We start from the raw sequence: 17,979 nt of genomic DNA, 5'->3' as shown, positions 1-17,979 counted from the left end.
TATCACATTTCTTCCCCCATTTCGTACGGCCGGCGTGCGGAACAACTCCCATTACATACCACCTCCACCATGGCAGGCAGGACACAACGCAGGTATGGCCCATCCCGCCACAGATATCGATCGATGGTGAATCGGTGACCAGCAGCGAGGAGTACTTTCGTATGGAGGTCCAAAAAGCTACCTCCACGCACACCCCGGGCCGAACGGTCGCACGTCGCCCAATCAACCTGAACCGGCCACCACCCCCCTCAACGGCTGCCTCCGACCGGGTGCAACGGTTCATTTTCAAACTCAACTCCATCATCCTCAGCGACATCGAGGAGCGGATGGATGAGGACGGTAGCATAGTGCGGCAGCTCGAACGAAACCCGGACCGTGTAGTTGAGCTGCTCAGCAAATCATCCCTCGAGGACGATGAAGGGGTGGATGGTGCAGAAGTGGTTGGTGGTGAGGAGGGTGCAGATGAAACCACCGGTGCCGGCGTGACCACACGAAAAGGACGTCGAAAAATGCCCCACGGAATACGAAGACAGCAATCGATGTCAGTAGAAGAGACCACAGATCCCACCATGGAGCACCCCAGCAACGAGTGTGCCGACACGCAACAGAACGCACCGAATCTAGATGACCAGCAGCAGCTAGTACTGCTGCGGGACATTCCGCCCGCAGTGAGGCTTAGAGCTTTGATGCGATTTAAATCGCTCGATTTGTCCACCACCGACGGTACCATGGTCGAAATGCAGAAACACAAAGCTCGACGGCGACGGATGAAATCACTCGATACGATTGCGGCCGACGATGAGAACGAAGGGGAGGAACAGGAAAGCGCAGTGACGGGGGAGGAGCGAGACCAAGATACCTTGACCGATATGTCGTACGATCCGGAAGAGGAGGAACGCATCTGCGAGGAGCTTCTAGCCGAGCTGCGTGCTCTAGAAGAGGCAGATCGAGCCGAAGCCGAGGGTAAACTGGCGTTGAACGAAAATGAGCTTCCCAGCGGTGGCGATGTGACCGAGACCGGAGACCAATCGATTACCACCGACCAAAGCGAGGGCGATGGTCACAAAACCGCCTGGGAGAAGCTGCAGGACTATTTGCAACGGGTGCCGAAACGAAGGAGTAGTAATTACGATCTCTTTTACGAAAATGACGAGGAAATGCTGAAGACACTATTTAAGCGTACGAAATTGAAGCTGATGTTCCACTATAGTGATAGCTCGAGTGGATCCTCTGATGATACGATGTGATGTGCAGTACCAAAGCTGGAAACCTTTTGATGTTTCCTTTTTGTGTATCTTTGGTAGACTGGTTTGCTCAGCTCTCCTTGCACTGGGGAAGTGGATGATGACAAATGGAGTCATGCAAGGTATGCATTATTGCATAATAAAGTAAACTAAACGTCCCCGAGAAGGACTTTGAAGGACATACGATGGCAAATGACGTTGGAAAGAATAAACAACCCAGTCAGTATTTGTTTGGGAAATTGCATTAGTTTTTGATGTTTTTTTAATCTTGTTCATAAGTAAAACTGTGACTTTGTTTTCGTTTGCACAGCATTTTAGATTACTTCTGGTTTGGTGTAAGTATTTACATTTAATAGAATAAATTTCCATACAGAACTGAGTAGAAATTAATTGATTTAGACTATTTTTTGTTAAATGATGATGCCTAAAACTTGTTTGTTCTCTGCAGTATACGGTTGATAAATATGATATCCAATTCATCATGTTAGTATTGTTAAAACAAAACAATTCGGTTTCTTTTTTCATACTTCTTTAGTCATCTTTAATACATTCAACAGCTATAACCACCTGCTAAAGATCACTCTGCTTCCTTAAGTTGAAAACCTTTAAGAATTTAAGGACTTTAAGAAAATTGGAATATTTAGCTATCTTTAGAATGGAATGAGCGAAGCGTAAGAACCTAGACTTATTTTCCATTAAAAAATTACACATGCCCTCATTACATATATATGTCCACAGACCTGTGTAATAATGGAGAATATCAGGATCTCATGACTACACATTGGCAATCAGGATACAAGAAACACACCAATATGAGGGCGGGTTGTTTATGACGGGTTGTTTTTATTATTAAAAAAGTAACTTCCAAATACAACTCAGTTACAGTTGATGTTGTTACCTTCAGATTTAACCCAATCTTAGTTGAAGTATTTTAGGCGATCCAACTTCAACGTACAAGCAGGGTAGGAATAATTAAATAATCAAATATAGAAAATACCTTTTATTTATTCAATAACATACTACAGCCATGGTCATACTTAGCCTTATTGTCCAATACTGTTGTTGGCAAACTTTGGCAACTTAAAGAGGCACTTTTGTGAAAAAAACCTTCGCAGAGTGGACATGTAAATAGCCAAACTGATGAACACAGCCTTGGCATATCGTAAAATGTGTGATTGTTTTAAAAAGGCAAATGGGCTACCATCTAGTCAGCAAACAGCCGAATACGGTTAGCAAGCATTACTTTGCCGATTACTGGTCTAGGATAGTGATGGGTGTATTTCACAAAAATCAGGAATCGCTTCCGTATGACTATGCCAAAATCGGAAGCGGTTCCGGATGGTATGTGCTAAACTCCAAACTCGGAATTGTCCGGATTTAATTAAACGTTAATACCTAAATAGATTAATGCATCTCAAAGGTTACAGGTGTTAACTTGTTTAGTAAACTAATTATAAGTGCATCTGGTGTAATCAGGTTTAAACCAGTAATATTCAAAGGTTTTGCAAAATATGCAAATATCTCTAAATCTTTTCGACTAATTTTTTTTCAAATCTATTTTTTCTCGAAATCGTGTCGTAAAATATAGTCACATTATTTTTTCAAAAATCTAGTCGCAACATTCTGTCGCAAACTTCTTGCTCGCAAACGTCTTGGTCGCAAACTTCTTGGGGGCAAACTTCTCGGTCACAAACCTCTCGGTCGCAAACTACTTGATCGCTAACTGCAGTGCCTCAAAATTCTTGATAGCAAACTTATTGGTTGCAAGAAAATTCTTGATAGCAAACTTATTGGTTGTCGTAAAAATGCGACACAGACCCAAAATTGCGAACTACATAAAAGCAAATCTCACAGATGCAAAATCCCAGATGCAAATCCACTGGGCTTCTAAAATGGAAATCAATGCCTAGCACAATTGAAAAAGTGTAAAAATTGTGATATAATTGTGCATAGGTTTGAAAAGCTGCAGATATATTGAGCCATTTGTTGTGATGGTTAACATTCGGTGCAATTTTTCATCAACTATGTTTGGTAAGTCTAATCATGACTTGTCTGAAGCTATGCTTCTTCTTCTGGCATTGACACAACAACCGTTTGCCAGTCAAGGCCTGCGTTTGGGGTTGGTGGGTTTGGTTTTCAGTGACTTTTTGTTACCAATGCAAGATACTCAGTCCTACATATGGGGGCACAGTCTATTCGGGGCTTAAAGTTCTGAAGATTTTTTTTGTAAAATTGTCTGGAATCGTATTTTTAGTCGCTGTGTCGTTTGTATAAAACGTTGTGAAACAGTATGGGTGGGGGGGGCGCTTCACTATCTCGTAAATTATGAGACGAACAGATAACATAATTAATCATCAGCTCAGGTTATCAACACCCATGTGCCAACTTTTAAACTATCAGATTAAAGCATAAGTCACTCTTTAATGATTGAAAAATTAATTGCAAACTGCAACAAAACCTAATTAAATATTACATAATATCTGTTATAAGTCTATATGAGATTTTTATGTATGTAAAGATTGAATAGTGTAGTGGGAAAGTTAGCGATATTTCTCACAAACATGTCAGATTATCCACAAAGAATTTTGAGATTATTAAAAAAAAACAATCTAAAAGTTCTAAAAGGTGGATAACATGAACAAAAACCACTTTCAGTTTTAAAAGTATCCCCAATACATGCTAAAGGAATACAAATAAAGAAACAACCCTGGTACAATTTGTTTTGCCATTTATTACAGTTCCATAAATCGGAATGAGATTAGCCCAACTGTTGCCAACCGCACGCAATGCAATCGTCGTAACCGCACGCCCATTAGTTGACCGGATCTTCATTTAACCCTCGCTCGCTAAATGCCACCATCATCATTGCGCTTGCTGCTGTTACATTTTCGACTCTAGTCATTCGGAAATGTGCACCACAGAACCGGTCAACGCAATGGCTTCGATCTCCACCGCAGCACCGAGGGGCAACTTGACACCCCCGTAACAGGTTCGCGCTGGGAAGCTGCTGTTGAACACTGGAAAACAGGAAGGTGGAAAAAAGCATGAGAACCGACCGCATCTCGATGGGTTATGGGGGGGGAGGGGAGCATTTATGATTTGGCTTTTCGATTAGCATCCGCAACATTATCACCATCATCATCATCGTCGTCATGGCTCTTCTGTGCGGCACTGTTAAGCTGTGTGAAAAGGTTCCGGTATCGAAGAGTAGAGCAGGGAAGTAAACACAAAACAACAACCCCACGCTTATCGCCATCGAACCTTCTCCTCCATGCTACCCACACCCTTCACCCCCCGCCTGGCACCCTCTTACCTTTCTTGTACTCCTCGTTCACGGTGGCGTAATCGTTCATATCGCCCAGCAGGACGGTCGTTTTGACAACCTTATCAATGCCGGAGCCCGCCTCGGACAGCAGGTTGGTAAGATGTTCCAGCGCTTTCGCCGTTTGGGCGGCCGCACCACCCGGCACCAGCTTCAGCGTATCCAGCTCCATACCGAGCACACCGGAACAGTACACCGTGCGGTCAGCCACGATGGCTTGGCTGTAACAAGCAGGAAAATAAATTATGTTTCACCGCAAACAAGTTGAGAACATTCCAACACACTTACTTGTACGGTGCCAGCGCTTTCGGGCACTTCTTGGTGGAGATCACTTTGCGTACGATCGACGACATCATCGAAATGTGAAAATTACTGCGGGGATTGCTTCGGCGAACTGTTTACGGCAACTGCACAAGAGCGACTGAGGGCCGCCGGTAGACAATCTTCTCACAACAGCTTGAGAATTTCAGAGATACGGGACAGAAATCGCAGCTGTTAATCAGTTGTTGATGTTGTCATGTGCCCAGGCAAGCCGCCGAAGAGTAGCGCGGCTTTGTTTGTACAGGGGTCTTGCACGCGGTCGCTAACGAAACGTTGTGAAATGATTACATTGAAACAATCTAACAAGTATTATTCTCATTTACATTCTTATATCATTTATCTTGAAAAAAGTCTAATAGAAAATATATATCGAATGAGGTAATTGATTAAACATTAATTAAATACGTTGCCCCGTCTGGTGTGCGCTGAAATGCCCTGCAAAACTGGTCTAGATCATTTGAAAAAGAATAGAAGAGTGAAAAAGAATAGAAGAGTGGTAGAGGGGGGGAGGGGGTGAACCACTGGAGCTCTTGAGCGGACGTGTTTGACACCAGCTTAGCTGATTGCATAAATTAAGGGGGCCAAAAGATCAAGTCGATCGAGTTCAACACCCCTTATCTACACCCAAAATACATTTTGAATGGATTTTAATGTAATTATTGTTATTATCTTATTAATTTACCTTTATGCATATATGAAAAAAAAACTCTTAAGGCCTTTTGCTACCATCAAAGATCTACGCCAGGGGGACGGGCTTGCTTGTCTCCTATTCAACCTAGCGCTAGAGAGGGCCATCCGTGACTCGAGAATGGAGACTTCGGGAATCATCTTCAATAAGTCAACCCAGATCCTGGCATACGCTGATGATATAGACGTCATTGGTCTGCGGCTCTCCAATGTATCAGAAGCCTACCAAGGGATCGAACAGGCGGCAGAGTACCTCGGATTGCAGATAAATGAGGCAAAGACCAAACTGATGGAGGCAACATCAGTGGCCCTACCAATAAATAATCAGAATCTACATAGGCGTTTAGAGGCGAAAGAACTCCGTTGGAGCCAAAGCCTCTATAAACTATTCAAACAACAACATCTACTTAGGCGTGACGTACAGATAGGTGAACGCACTTTTGAAGTCGTCTCACAATTCACCTATCTTGGGTCAAAGGTCAGCAACGCATGCTATTGTCGTAGCTGAGTTTTGCGCAAGGATTCTAGTTGCCAACCAGTCTTTCTACAGCCTGAAAAAATCAGTTCACCTCAAAGAACCTGTCGTGATGGACGAAGCTGGGACCATATAGTACTTATATAATACCAGTACTCACATACGCCTCTGAGACTTGGACACTGTCCAAATCTGACGAAACCCTCTTAGTCGCGTTCGAGAGGAAGATGCTCAGAAGGATACTTGGCCCCGTATGTGTGGAAGGACAATGGAAAAGCCGTTATAACGATGAGCTATACGAGATGTACGACGACCTCACTGTCGTGCAGCGTATCAAGGCCGCCAGGCTCCGGTGGGCTGGCCATGTTGTACACAACGGACAACTCAGTCAGTTTTTTAAGTCTTTTTAGGCCGTACACAAGAACAGACGAGGCGTGGTATGCCCAAACTGAGGTGGCCGAAAGGCCGGAATAACGAATTGGCAGACGAAGGCGCGAGATGGTTTCGGAAACTCCCGAGGCAGGCCAAGACCGCAAGGCAGTTTTAGCGCCGGATAAGAAAGTAAGTAAGTAAAACCATTAAGAGTAAGCTAACGGAATTTATTTTAATTGTAATAAACGTTCTTCTCAAAACACCTGAAGAATGTTTCAAGACATTGTAGACAAATGTCCAAATGTACATCTTTGGATCCGTTTATCACCCGAAAGCTCACTCACTTCTTCCCATTACTCGATTTGTCACTAAGCTTAAAGCTTTGATTTACTTTGTCTTTGGTTGTAGTAGTATTTGTACTGGAAACTATGAAATAGGAAAAATACTGCTCAAATTGCCTATCACCTTGAATCACATCGTATCGCTACTTTATGAACCCGTACAAGCTGCTACTCATATCGTTCCCCATTTGACTAGCCAGCTTTCCCGCTTGATTCTTGATCGTTACGCTTGCCCCGTTTGCAATTAAAAATTCAACCAACTCCAATTGCCCAAACTCAAACGCGTAATGTAAAGCCGTATTACCCCGCTCACTGTCCTGCGCATCCACCTTAATGCCACGCTCGAGCAGCGCCGACACAATCCCCAGCACCAACTCACACCCACAACAGTGTCTTATCCATTTGAATCTATACGCGAACATGGTCAGAGCATTGTGGCCCCAGGCATCCGTAGCGTTTACATCGATCGGTTTTCCGAGCAGTCTTTCGATCACAGCACATTGTTCCTTCACATCGTCCTCGATGTAGCCTACCAGTCCGAGCAGTGGTGTTGACTGGTTCCAGTGTTTGTAGTCGTAATCGATATCATAATCGTACTCCATAAACCACTGCACGCACGACTGCATCTTTCGGTGACACACACGGGCGAACAGTTCCGTCATCTGATCCTTCGAGTGCTCGTACAAACTGTCAAACAGCAGACGCCGAATGTCGGGATGTTTTTGCAGAAACTCTTCGCTAGTCCAGGCAAAGCTGTGCCGGCTTTGATCACCGACCAGCCAGGGCAGGTATATGTGGGCACACTTGCGAAACCACGGCGCATCGGCCACGCGCTTTATTAGCGCAATTGCTGCACAGTAATGCATGTGCCTTAGACTCCCAGTCACAAGTTCTTCGTTTAACAGATCGATGCGTGCACCGTGCTCGAGCAGGAACGATACCGTACCGCAACACGAGGCCAGCGAGAGCGGTAACTGTCCGTCCGGTGCCGCACCGTTCACATCCATGCCGTGCTCGAGCAGCACCTTCAGCGTATCGCCATGTAGTCCATTTTTGCAGCATATATGTAGCAGATTGTAGCCGGCCGCATTCACGTACGCTAGCTGTGCCGGTACGTTGCGTTCCAAAAACAGCTCGAATATAGATTCGCACCTGTACACCCAATGTATCGGCAGGGCACCTTTGTCATCCAGAGCCATTACATCCATTTTGTGCGCGAGCAGCCGTTCAACGAGCGTTTTGTTTCCCCACGAAGCGGCAACGTGAAGGAACGTCCTCCCATTGCTGTCCAAATAGTCGTCCAACTTTTTGTCATCAGTCTCCAGTTTGAGGACAGTTTTCTTAAAACTGTCACAGAGGCTCCGTAAATGGTCATAAAAATCTGTAACATTAAAAGATCGATTAGATCATAGTTTTTGTAACATTTTGTAGATTACAGAAACAATTACCTAATTCTTTTATGTTCTGCTGTTTCTTATTCGCTTCTATATGTTCCCGTAGTTCCGGCAGTTTTTCCCCCAACACGTCCAAAGCCTTATCATAAGATGGATTAGGGCTGTGGTGCTGTATCACAACAGCTTGGCGCAATTTTTCCATATTCTTCAGGTAAAAAGCTCGATGATGTTTCACCACAAACAGTATCCCTTGCCCGTCCGCATTGTGAAGCAGCTGTCGCAGCAGCTCGTATGCAGGAACGTCTCTATCCGGTTCTTCCACCTCGAACAGATCCTTCACCAGCGCACCATGCCTGCGATAGAGAGCTTCCACGAACGTTAACTGCTTCCATCTTATCAAGAGATGCAGAATGTTCAGCCTGCTGTAGTGATCTTGCCACTCTAGCAGTGTCAAGTTTTGCTCAATTTGCTCGAAGCAATACTCTAACGCTATGCCACGTGCAATCAAAACGGCCAGTACGATCGTATCATCGGCCAGCCGCGTGTGCAACTCCATGCCACACTCGCCGATATACTTGGCGCACAGTTTTTTCATGGGCGATGATCGTACAAAGTTCCAAAAGTGGAGCGATGGGCAGTCTTTTGATTCGTAGCAAAGGATTCTACTCAGTGCCACCGGTTTCGTTTCGCGCAGCTTGGTCGTGCGGTAGTGCAGGAAGAAGTTGACCAAACATTCCACCATGCCAATATGCTGCCGATGAACCATCAAGTGTAACAGGTTGTAATAGTTCGTATCGCAGGCAAAGGGATCGAATCGATCGCTGTACCTGCTGATCAGCAGCTCGATCACATCCTTGCGCATCGAATCCCCGGCAGCCATGAAGGGTGTGCGGGCCGAACCACCGGAAGCAACGGCCAGGGAGGCCCCGTGACCGACGAGCTTCACTATTATTTCCTTCGTCGAAAGTGTGCAGGCTAGCTGGAGATAGTTCACAGCGCCATCACCCCTCATATCACTCCGGTCAAGCGATAGCACACCGTTCGGCAACAGTCGTTGGATGAGCCACATAATGGCACACCATTTCGTTCGGTTGCAAACATCCAGGGCGGTAAAACGGTGTCCATGAATTGGGTGGCGGAGCAGTACAAACACCTGCAGGCTGAGTGGAATCCCGGCCGGGCAGCTCGCGACAAGCGGTACCGTCTGCTCGCAGTCCTCCTCCGTCCAGGCAATCAGGCACGGTCTGCTTTTCCAGCCCGTCTGCTCCGCCTTCCAGAGGAACTGATGTTGGATCGTTTGCCGCACGATCGTCCAATCTGCTTCGTACTGGTTCGAGCAGCAAATCCACAACACTTTCCTCCCGGTTCGCTATGGCCGCATGCAGTGCGGACCAACCATCCGGTGTCGGTTGGTAGGGGTTCGTGCCATCGGCTAGCAGTTGCGTACACTCGGCTACCGATCCACTGGCCGCGGCACGGTGCAGCGGGAAACTTTTAAAACAGTCCGGTTTAAATTTACCACGATGCATTTCGCCGGCCATCGCTTTCGGTTACGCGTACAGCCGGACCCGATGGCTGCGTTTACTGTGAAGCACAACCCCGGAAGGTGCGACCGTATTTAAAGCGTGTTTGAATTGCACAAGGGAACGAAAGACTATGAACGAAGCGGTGCAACATTGCACCAGATGTAAACACATGTGACTCATTACCGACCGAAGTACGGATATTTGATTTATCAAGCATTTATTGGCGGTGTACACACAATGCGCACCGCGAATGCGCTTCCACCTGTCAAAAATTTTAAAGTTAAATAAAATGTTTGTTTGTTTTTGCTAAATTCTAATTTAATATTATATCATGTGTTATTTATTAGGTTAGATTTTTCAAAAATTAGTTTATGGTTGTTTGTTTCTTTTCCAATTGTTTCTATTTATGATGATAATAAAAATATTATTATCATTATTATTATCATTATTATTATGGTGTAATACAATAGATAATAGTTGTTTGAATAACCGTAAGCAATAAGAAATTAAAAGAAGCGAATGAGGCCGATCGGCTCTAAGTCTCTATACAAATAAACACAAAAAATAAAAAATTAAATTTAAATTATTTAAAATAAGATAAGAGTAATAAGATAAAGATTAATAAGAATAAGGAGTAAATTAAAATAACAGAACTAGAAATTAAAAATTGAATTAATTAAACCAAGTATATTATCATAATTCCAACCAAGAACAACAACGACTCTGAAAATAGAAATAAAACATGAGAATGATTGAAAGTGCTTCAAAAATAAAGTGAAATCAAAATAATTATTTTAATAATATAAATACCTGTCACATGGCATGGACAAGCATTTCCGAGCCACTTCGTACTGTTCCGCTCGATTCTTTCCGTTTATGAAAGAAAAGCAATAAATATGAACCACTTTCTTGTGCATGTTTTTTCATATTTTCACCAGCCACTCACAGGTTTTATTGTGACTTAGATAGAACACATTCGTTTGCATGCTAATCAAAATTCTATTTCATAAATGGCAATTCGTTTGGACAACTTGCTTCTCAAGCATGCACACACTCGCACACCGTTCTCTTAACCCGTGTGTGTGTGGTGCCGTTTCTGTCTTGGTTCACCTACACTTAATTAGTAGCCACCACAGCGAGGAGGGGAGTGAAAAGAGCAACCAGCAACTCTCTTCCGTAAGTACACTAAACAGCAAAGTCAACGTTAAAATTAACTAAAGAACACACATCCCTTGCAACTAAAGCTATATTCTCCTAACTGCTCAGCGTGATAATTAAGTTCCTGTTGCTTTCCCGCGCTTTATTTTTTTTTTGCTTCGTTCCATTCCACGAAGCTTTACTGGGACTAGGAAATTTCTGCTGTGATAATTTAAGTTAGTTACAGAAACATGAATCAAACATAAATTCCATCATTGTGCATGTCTTTGTTGCGTATCGTACCTAAGGAACGCATACGCAATGTGTGTCTGTTGATATTGATACCACCAACGCAGGGATGCGTTTCGTACCGTTCAGAAACTGTTCATAACTTAAGATGAAAAAAACAAAACGATAATCTAGCTTCATAGTTGCCACCGTTCGAATCAAGAATTGAGATTAATTGTTTACAACTCTACTCCCATCCCATGGTGATTTTATCTATCATACTTGCTATCACTGTCCAAGCGTATGCAGGAAGAAAATGGGAAGATAAAGTTACTACTGTTTCACACATCTAGTGCCACAAAATCAATTCCTTCTCGATTCCTCCCATCCGTAATTCTCTTTTCCTCTGGACAAACTTTGGTAAAGCTTTGCCTTCCACACTCCATTATTCGCGCGTCGTGTTCTCTAACAAGTATTTCCAATTAAGTAGTTTAAATACGTAGTTCTAGTATTGCTATGTTCTAGTGTCTTCTATTTTGTGCTGCTATCGTGACCTGATGCTGCTACTGCTGCTGCTGCTGCTAAAACTAGTGCTACTCGCAGTCGAGCGAATTAAAAGCATCGCTAGCGGAAGAGACAAGGTTAGCAGTACTGCCGCTATCGATAGTTGCAACGTTAGATCAAATGTGGTGGCGGTGATGCTGGCGAAACAAAGTCAAACGCTTTCGGTGGCGTTAGCGACCTCACGCTGCACCTGATAGAACACCCATTCTTCCATAAACGAGGGCACAAACGCCGAGCTCTTTGTGTACGTCACCTTTGGCGTTAGCTTGGCAAGTTGATCCTCATACATGCGGAGCGATTCCGGGCAGCTGACACCATTGCCCTGTAAGGATGGGTAAGAATGTTAATAAAGTAAGCGTAAAAACAACCACCACCCTCTGCACAGGCCCCACTCACGTGTGTCATAAACTTTCCGTCCGGCTTCAGTACCTGGAAGGACGATTCCAGGATCGTGCGTATGAAATCCCATATCTCACCAGTAGGCGTGTCCGAGATCGGGATGTCCGTCAGATCGCCAAACACGTAGTCAAACTTGCGCCCCTCCTTGATGTACTTCCTCAGGTACACCATGCAATCGCCGACGATGATCTCATAGTTGTCGTCCGTACGCTTCTCCAGCACGTCACCGCAGATGGTGTTCATGTACTTGTTGCATGCCTGCATGACGATCTCGTCGATCTCAAGCATTACGACCATCTTGGGCCCTTCCTTCAGCAGCTCGTACAGCAGGGCCCCATCGCCACCGCCCAGAATGCAAATTTCCTTCCCGGCGTAATCTTCCTTACCACGGCACATCAGCGTCTCCGTGTAGATAAGATCCGCCTCGGCAATATCTGACGGAGATAAAAAATCGTGACGCACAACAATCATCAAAACCTTGACATTCACTCTTATGCAATCGGTCTGGTTTGCGGTTCGCGATTTCGGCTGCTCTCATCATTGAAAAGTATCTATTTCTTATCTACGAAAACATAGTAAAAAGGGGCACCGTTTCATACATACTTTGCAATTCATCCAGCACCAGCATGTTGCCGAGGCTTCGCGAGTGTACGATCTGAATCTTCTGGAATTCGGACCGCTTGTCGAACAGCACACGGTCGATATCGTACTCGATGACACGCTCGTCTGTAAAATAAAATCAGTCCCCAGGTTAGAATGTAACACGAAATACATAGATACATTTTGCGAATGACAGTTTTTTCACTGCATATTTCAATGGGAATTAACGGCATTTTGAAGCACCAGTTTTTGAAAAAAATGCTAAAAGCGTGATTTACTTTCCTTGGAGAACATTTAATGAGAACAAGGATATGGAAAACAAGGAAAAGCGTATAAACAAAATAATTACACTTTGTTTGTGTTTCATTTCGACGAAACAATTTTTACTATTATTTAGATGAAAGCTTTTGATACTACGTAGTAGATAAACATTTTGATAAAGTAATTATCATCATTTATTTGAATAGAACGTCATAGCATAGAAAGGCAATATTCCTACTGAATAATAAATTATAACAAAGTAATGTTAATAAAACAATGTGAAATGTACAATATAAAGTAGGAAACCAGAGTAACATATTTACAAAATTGAAGCAATAAGTAAATATAGTGAAACAATCGTTTTTCATTATGTTTTTTAGGAAAATGTGCAAAGAAATTACATCTTTACAGAAAAACGCACGTAATAACAAATACAAGACAAAGCGAATTATCCAAAAACACAATAACATGAAGTACAGGCTTTGTTGGTGGACATCGTTTAGGAAAAAAAGCATAAAAACACACACAGATTACAAACAAACACAGACAATAGTTATGGAAGCTTATCATGTTAAGAGTTACCATCACTACGATGTTCGCATGTCTTACCTGCGGTCGGGAAATAACGGGTTAAGGGACCCCGTTGGAGCGGTGGTAGCGATTGGCCATGGTTGAATTTTAGTTTTTGCACCAAATTGTTCTCGAGCTCTCGTATTTGCTTCGATGGAGAATTTTTGGTGTGGGAGTGGTGGTTGTGAAGATGGTGATGAGATGGTTTCGGGTGGTGAGATTTGGTGATGCGAAATGGTGATTATTAACGTCCGGAGAATGGATAAAAATGTCCAGTTTCAGTATCGAAAAACGAAAGGGCGGAAATGAAAAGAAACGAGAAGGAAAGGAACAAAAATCGATTAAAACAGTTTGTATTAAACGGCACACAAATTCATTTAGTTGTATTAGATAGGCGGCAGAAAATGTTCACTCCGGCAGAACGTATCTCTGTGTTCACAAGGACTGGGGAAATACAAGCGAAAGATTAAAGCACCACGGGAAAACAAATTTCGCACAATTTTGGTTTTACAAGGAAACGTTTTATCCGAAGCGAGGTACCAATTGGGACGATAAAGCAAAGATGTATAAAGTATCGAATACAGTTTTGAAAAACATTTGCTCTTAGCTTTTCTTCTCGTCATATAACGCTAAACCAAAACGTTAAATTTAAATTGGCATGTTATCAAGGAAGAAACACCTCGGGAACAGTAATGATCCCTGCAATCAAGGATTTTAGAAATCCATACATTTTTGAAGAAAACCATAATCAAACAGATCGATCCAATAGTAATTGCTTAAACCTTGTTAAACTGATTGCAATAATTGTGACACAAGAAATAAATTCAAATAAAAACTTTGTAACCAGCAAATGGCATGTTGCACTAATGGTCGATACAATCTTTCCCTACAATGTTACACGTGTACAAATAAAACGTTAATGATTGCTCCAAACGGGGTTCCGAGGATGGAAAGTATGAATGTTGTAATGTGAATCTGGTAGTTTGCCTAATTCTAGCTAGTGTTCATAAAAATGTAATAAATTCAATAGAAAGCATTCGATTGAAACAAGTAAAAACAAGTATGTATAAAACTAACAGAATATTAATAAGAAGAGAGAAAATTCAACTAGTTTAAGGTTTAAGTGGTAATACACACAAAACACCAATGGAACATAGAGTATTAAAGTTCCACTTGGAAAAGGGACTGTGAGTTAAACAAATTAGCAAAAAGGGAAACACATCAACAAACAAACAGAAACCAAACATATCAAAACTCATGTAAACCCATAATCAAACGCAACCGGTAAGGAAACTATACAAAACACATGGCAAAACACGTGGGTGGTGGCAGATTAGTGGTAAATAAGAGAAACGTTTGCTGCAAATAGCTAAAAAGTAGCTAAGTAACGAGAGAAGTGGTGATGGAGTAAAGAGAAGGATAGTGGAAACTAAACAAACAGGATTGTGCAGTGTTCAGTGAATGAGTTAATGAGTAGTAAAAATCGAGTGTAAATGCAAGCTATGGCTGACCTGAGCTTGTTAGGTAAACGTCAACGCTACTGCCCCGTTTTATCGGTGGAAGGTGCTTGGAGCGTTTTGCCTCCAGCCTGATGCGCAAACCGTTTTCTAGCATTTTCATGTTCTACGGAAAGACACACAAAACGACTGTATACGAGCAAAAACCAAAACCGTGGGTGCGTATGTTTGTGCAGGAAAATAGTGAGCAAAATAGTGTATATTTAGACTAAATAGGGGACGCAACATGTGAGTTACAATGATACGCAAGAGGTGTTTAATAAAAATAAACCTGCTAACTGGAGCTACCCAACGAAAACCAATTGGATCTATTTGCCCAAATGCAGATAATTCCGCGGAACGATACTTCAGGTACGTCGGTTTCTTTAAAATATTAGTAGATATAATTTTGTTTTAGTTGCTGTTTATTGGCTACCTATAAACCCTCGATCAAAATGATCAAAAATGTGTCGTTTTGCACGAAGCAACAAGTTGCTGGCATCGTTCCCATCAAATGTAGAATTAATGTTAGTGTGCCAAAAAGATGCGTAAATAGTGATTTGGCATTTAGCGTGTAGCGAGTAACGCTGTACGATCTATTATCACCTGCAAAAGAGTTTCATTTATTGGAAGTTTAAGCTAGAATGCAACGGAAAGATAAAAAAAATGCAGTTTTCAAATCAAAATTATAGTTTCTTTTTTATATTAAATTTTAAATTAAGCAAATCTGGAAGAAACCTTCTGAACAAATGTGTGAAGCTGGGTAAACTCTTATAAGCGCTCCTGATGCTCTATAAGCGACCTGAATTGAATTGAAATCCCGTATGTTATGTTAGAGAATATTTCAAAATAATAACTTCCCTTCAAAAATGGTCTTAGTATTTACTGCTTCAACAAGAAAAAAGATAATACAGCAAAACCATCGGAACCTCAATGGATAATTTAATCACATCAAAAATGGCAATTGCTTGCGATAAACGGATTTGGATAATTTACATACAGATAATAGCATTGCAAAAAGTCCAAGTAAAACAAAAAATCATTTTTAACCCATTTTTAATCAATTGTTTACGAATATGATATAGTGCACCTATAGCTACGGCCCCCACTGTACGGGCACCGAGCACATGTCAGTGGTGCTGTCAAAACAAACGGCGCGGTTTTGCTCTCCTTAACCCACACACACACACGCACACATACGCAAAACACAGCCGGCTTTTCACTTGAGCCTCGTGAAATGACCTTGCCTCTGTGGTTGTGTGCTAAACAAACGTGACTGTGCGTGTGCGTCAAGCACCCCACATCCTTTGCCTGTATCGATTTTTCCACCACGCCGGGGAGAACATTGCTCGATGCGGAAAATTTTGCCTACGAAACTTCACTGCGTTTGCACCACAAAAAAAGAGAGCATGTGCTATGGCTTGGCACATGGTTCGCTGCCAGCCATACACACACGCATACACACAAACGCATCCGCAGTCTGCAGTAATAAATATAGATGAACGAATAGAACCAAAAAAAAATAGACACTAAACCCCCGGGCAAGGAGCTGCATAACACTTGGTGACCCTTTTTTGCACGCAAAATCTTTTCTTTCCCTTTTTTGGCAGAACGAGACAGAGGAGCGAGACACCCAGGTTGCGAAAAACCAGGACCCTTGCACAGTTCATCCACCCAAATCCACCCAAAACGCATACTTCAAAGGATATCTTCGCCTCATCGCCATCCTTCCGGTAGTACTCGACGTTGATCGTTATCAGGCCCTGCTCGAAGAAGCGAATGGTCACGATGGTTCCGGTGCCGGTTTCGCTCAGAATACACAGATACCCATCGGTCGTCAGCATGTCGTAGGAAATCTTCAGCCCGGCCAGATACTTCTCCAAACCCCTCCTTGCACACCCGCACGATGTCCTTGCGCGACACCTCGTCGATGATACGGGCGGGGTCGAGTGAAAAATCGAGCAAAATCGAATTGGCCGACATGGTGTTACGCGCGCGGTGTTGGTTCTGTTCGCTTGCACTGCACTTGAGACTTTTCACACGTTTGGATACGTTCACGACGCGGTCCAGATGCTGCTAACCAACAATTAGCTTCAGTAAATGTACGGCACACTACACGCGTCGCGTATTGGCAAAGAGACAAACGCAACCGAACCGCACTAGACTCGCGCTCTGAAAATGATGTGCCGTCTTCTTCACCGGGGGAAGCAAACTGTTCTTCGAGTTTGACAGTAAGGTAAGGTAGTGTTAGTGCAATGTTCAGCGGCCCAGACACACACACACACAACTTCTGCCAGCGAGAACGAACCGAGAAAGATGGAAATATTGCCTGCATCAGTTCTAAATTAAATAAATTGATCCTACTATCGTCCTAAAACGGGGGTTTGTTGAATTTTAAGATGAATTTTCTTTAGTCGTTAAATGAAAATATCATAAAAGAAAAAATAGGTTCTGAGCAGAACGGCAAATGTCCCCACGAAAATGAATTGCCCAGGTAGCAGTTTTCAAACCTCATTTTTAAAATGACCGTTGTTTTCGTCCGGTTCCGAAATCGGAATCGGTTCTGGAATCGAATTGGAATTGGCTCCAAAATCAGAATCGGCTTTGAAATCGGAATCGGTTGGAGCATCTCCATAAGAAGAGATGTTTGGATCCTATGATGCTACGTATTTAGAGGCGCAAAGAATAAAAATTTACTGGTAAACGATCCACTCTCATGGAGATTCTCGAACTGATTTCGCCTCTGACTTTTTATCTCAATTTAAGAACTGATTCCGAGCTAATTTCAATTCTGGAGTGAATTCTGATTCCAGAGCCGATTCTGATTCCGTTGTCTTTTCCGATTCCGGAATCGAATCCGAAATCAACTCCGGAATCGGCTCCGAAATTGGAATCGATTCCGGCATTGGAATCGGTTGTGGAATTGATTCCGAACACGGAATCGAGTAGGTCTGATTCCAAGCTCTCACCACTACAATTAAAGCAACAAAAAACAATTTAAAAAACGTAAAAATTGGTTTATCAAAACATGTTCTGTTTCCA

At 42.8% G+C, this 17,979-nt stretch overlaps 4 protein-coding genes across 4 annotated transcripts; 1 reads left to right on the top strand and 3 right to left on the bottom strand.

Moving 5' to 3' along the window:
- Positions 1-161: 161 nt before the first annotated feature.
- On the top strand, positions 162-1,328 carry LOC120894271. Its single transcript, XM_040296760.1, has one exon. The coding sequence runs from the start codon at positions 162-164 to the stop codon at positions 1,245-1,247; it is 1,086 nt and encodes a 361-aa protein (XP_040152694.1). The 3' UTR covers positions 1,248-1,328.
- A 2,627-nt stretch (positions 1,329-3,955) lies between these two features.
- LOC120893526 (rutC family protein UK114) lies at positions 3,956-5,088 on the bottom strand. Its single transcript, XM_040295479.1, has 3 exons — positions 4,855-5,088; positions 4,558-4,787; positions 3,956-4,261 (listed from the first exon to the last, which is right to left on the bottom strand). The coding sequence occupies exons 1-3, from the start codon at positions 4,920-4,922 to the stop codon at positions 4,143-4,145; spliced, it is 417 nt and encodes a 138-aa protein (XP_040151413.1). The 5' UTR covers positions 4,923-5,088; the 3' UTR covers positions 3,956-4,142.
- Positions 5,089-6,627: 1,539 nt separating this feature from the next.
- LOC120893527 lies at positions 6,628-9,858 on the bottom strand. The gene is given in 3 exon segments (XM_040295480.1): positions 6,628-8,143; positions 8,211-9,191; positions 9,193-9,858. Coding segments are annotated over 3 exon segments (2,724 nt in total). The 5' UTR covers positions 9,698-9,858; the 3' UTR covers positions 6,628-6,905.
- Positions 9,859-10,587: 729 nt separating this feature from the next.
- Positions 10,588-17,157, bottom strand: LOC120893525 (spermine synthase). The gene is given in 6 exon segments (XM_040295478.1): positions 10,588-11,933; positions 12,008-12,444; positions 12,614-12,736; positions 14,953-15,064; positions 16,635-16,832; positions 16,834-17,157. Coding segments are annotated over 6 exon segments (1,128 nt in total). The 5' UTR covers positions 16,921-17,157; the 3' UTR covers positions 10,588-11,762.
- Between the last annotated feature and the right edge of the window lie 822 nt (positions 17,158-17,979).

Source organism: Anopheles arabiensis, chromosome 2, assembly GCF_016920715.1.
Source record: "Anopheles arabiensis isolate DONGOLA chromosome 2, AaraD3, whole genome shotgun sequence".
In the NCBI taxonomy this organism is placed as follows: Eukaryota; Metazoa; Arthropoda; class Insecta; order Diptera; family Culicidae; genus Anopheles; species Anopheles arabiensis.
This window is presented reverse-complemented; position numbering and strand designations above follow the sequence as displayed.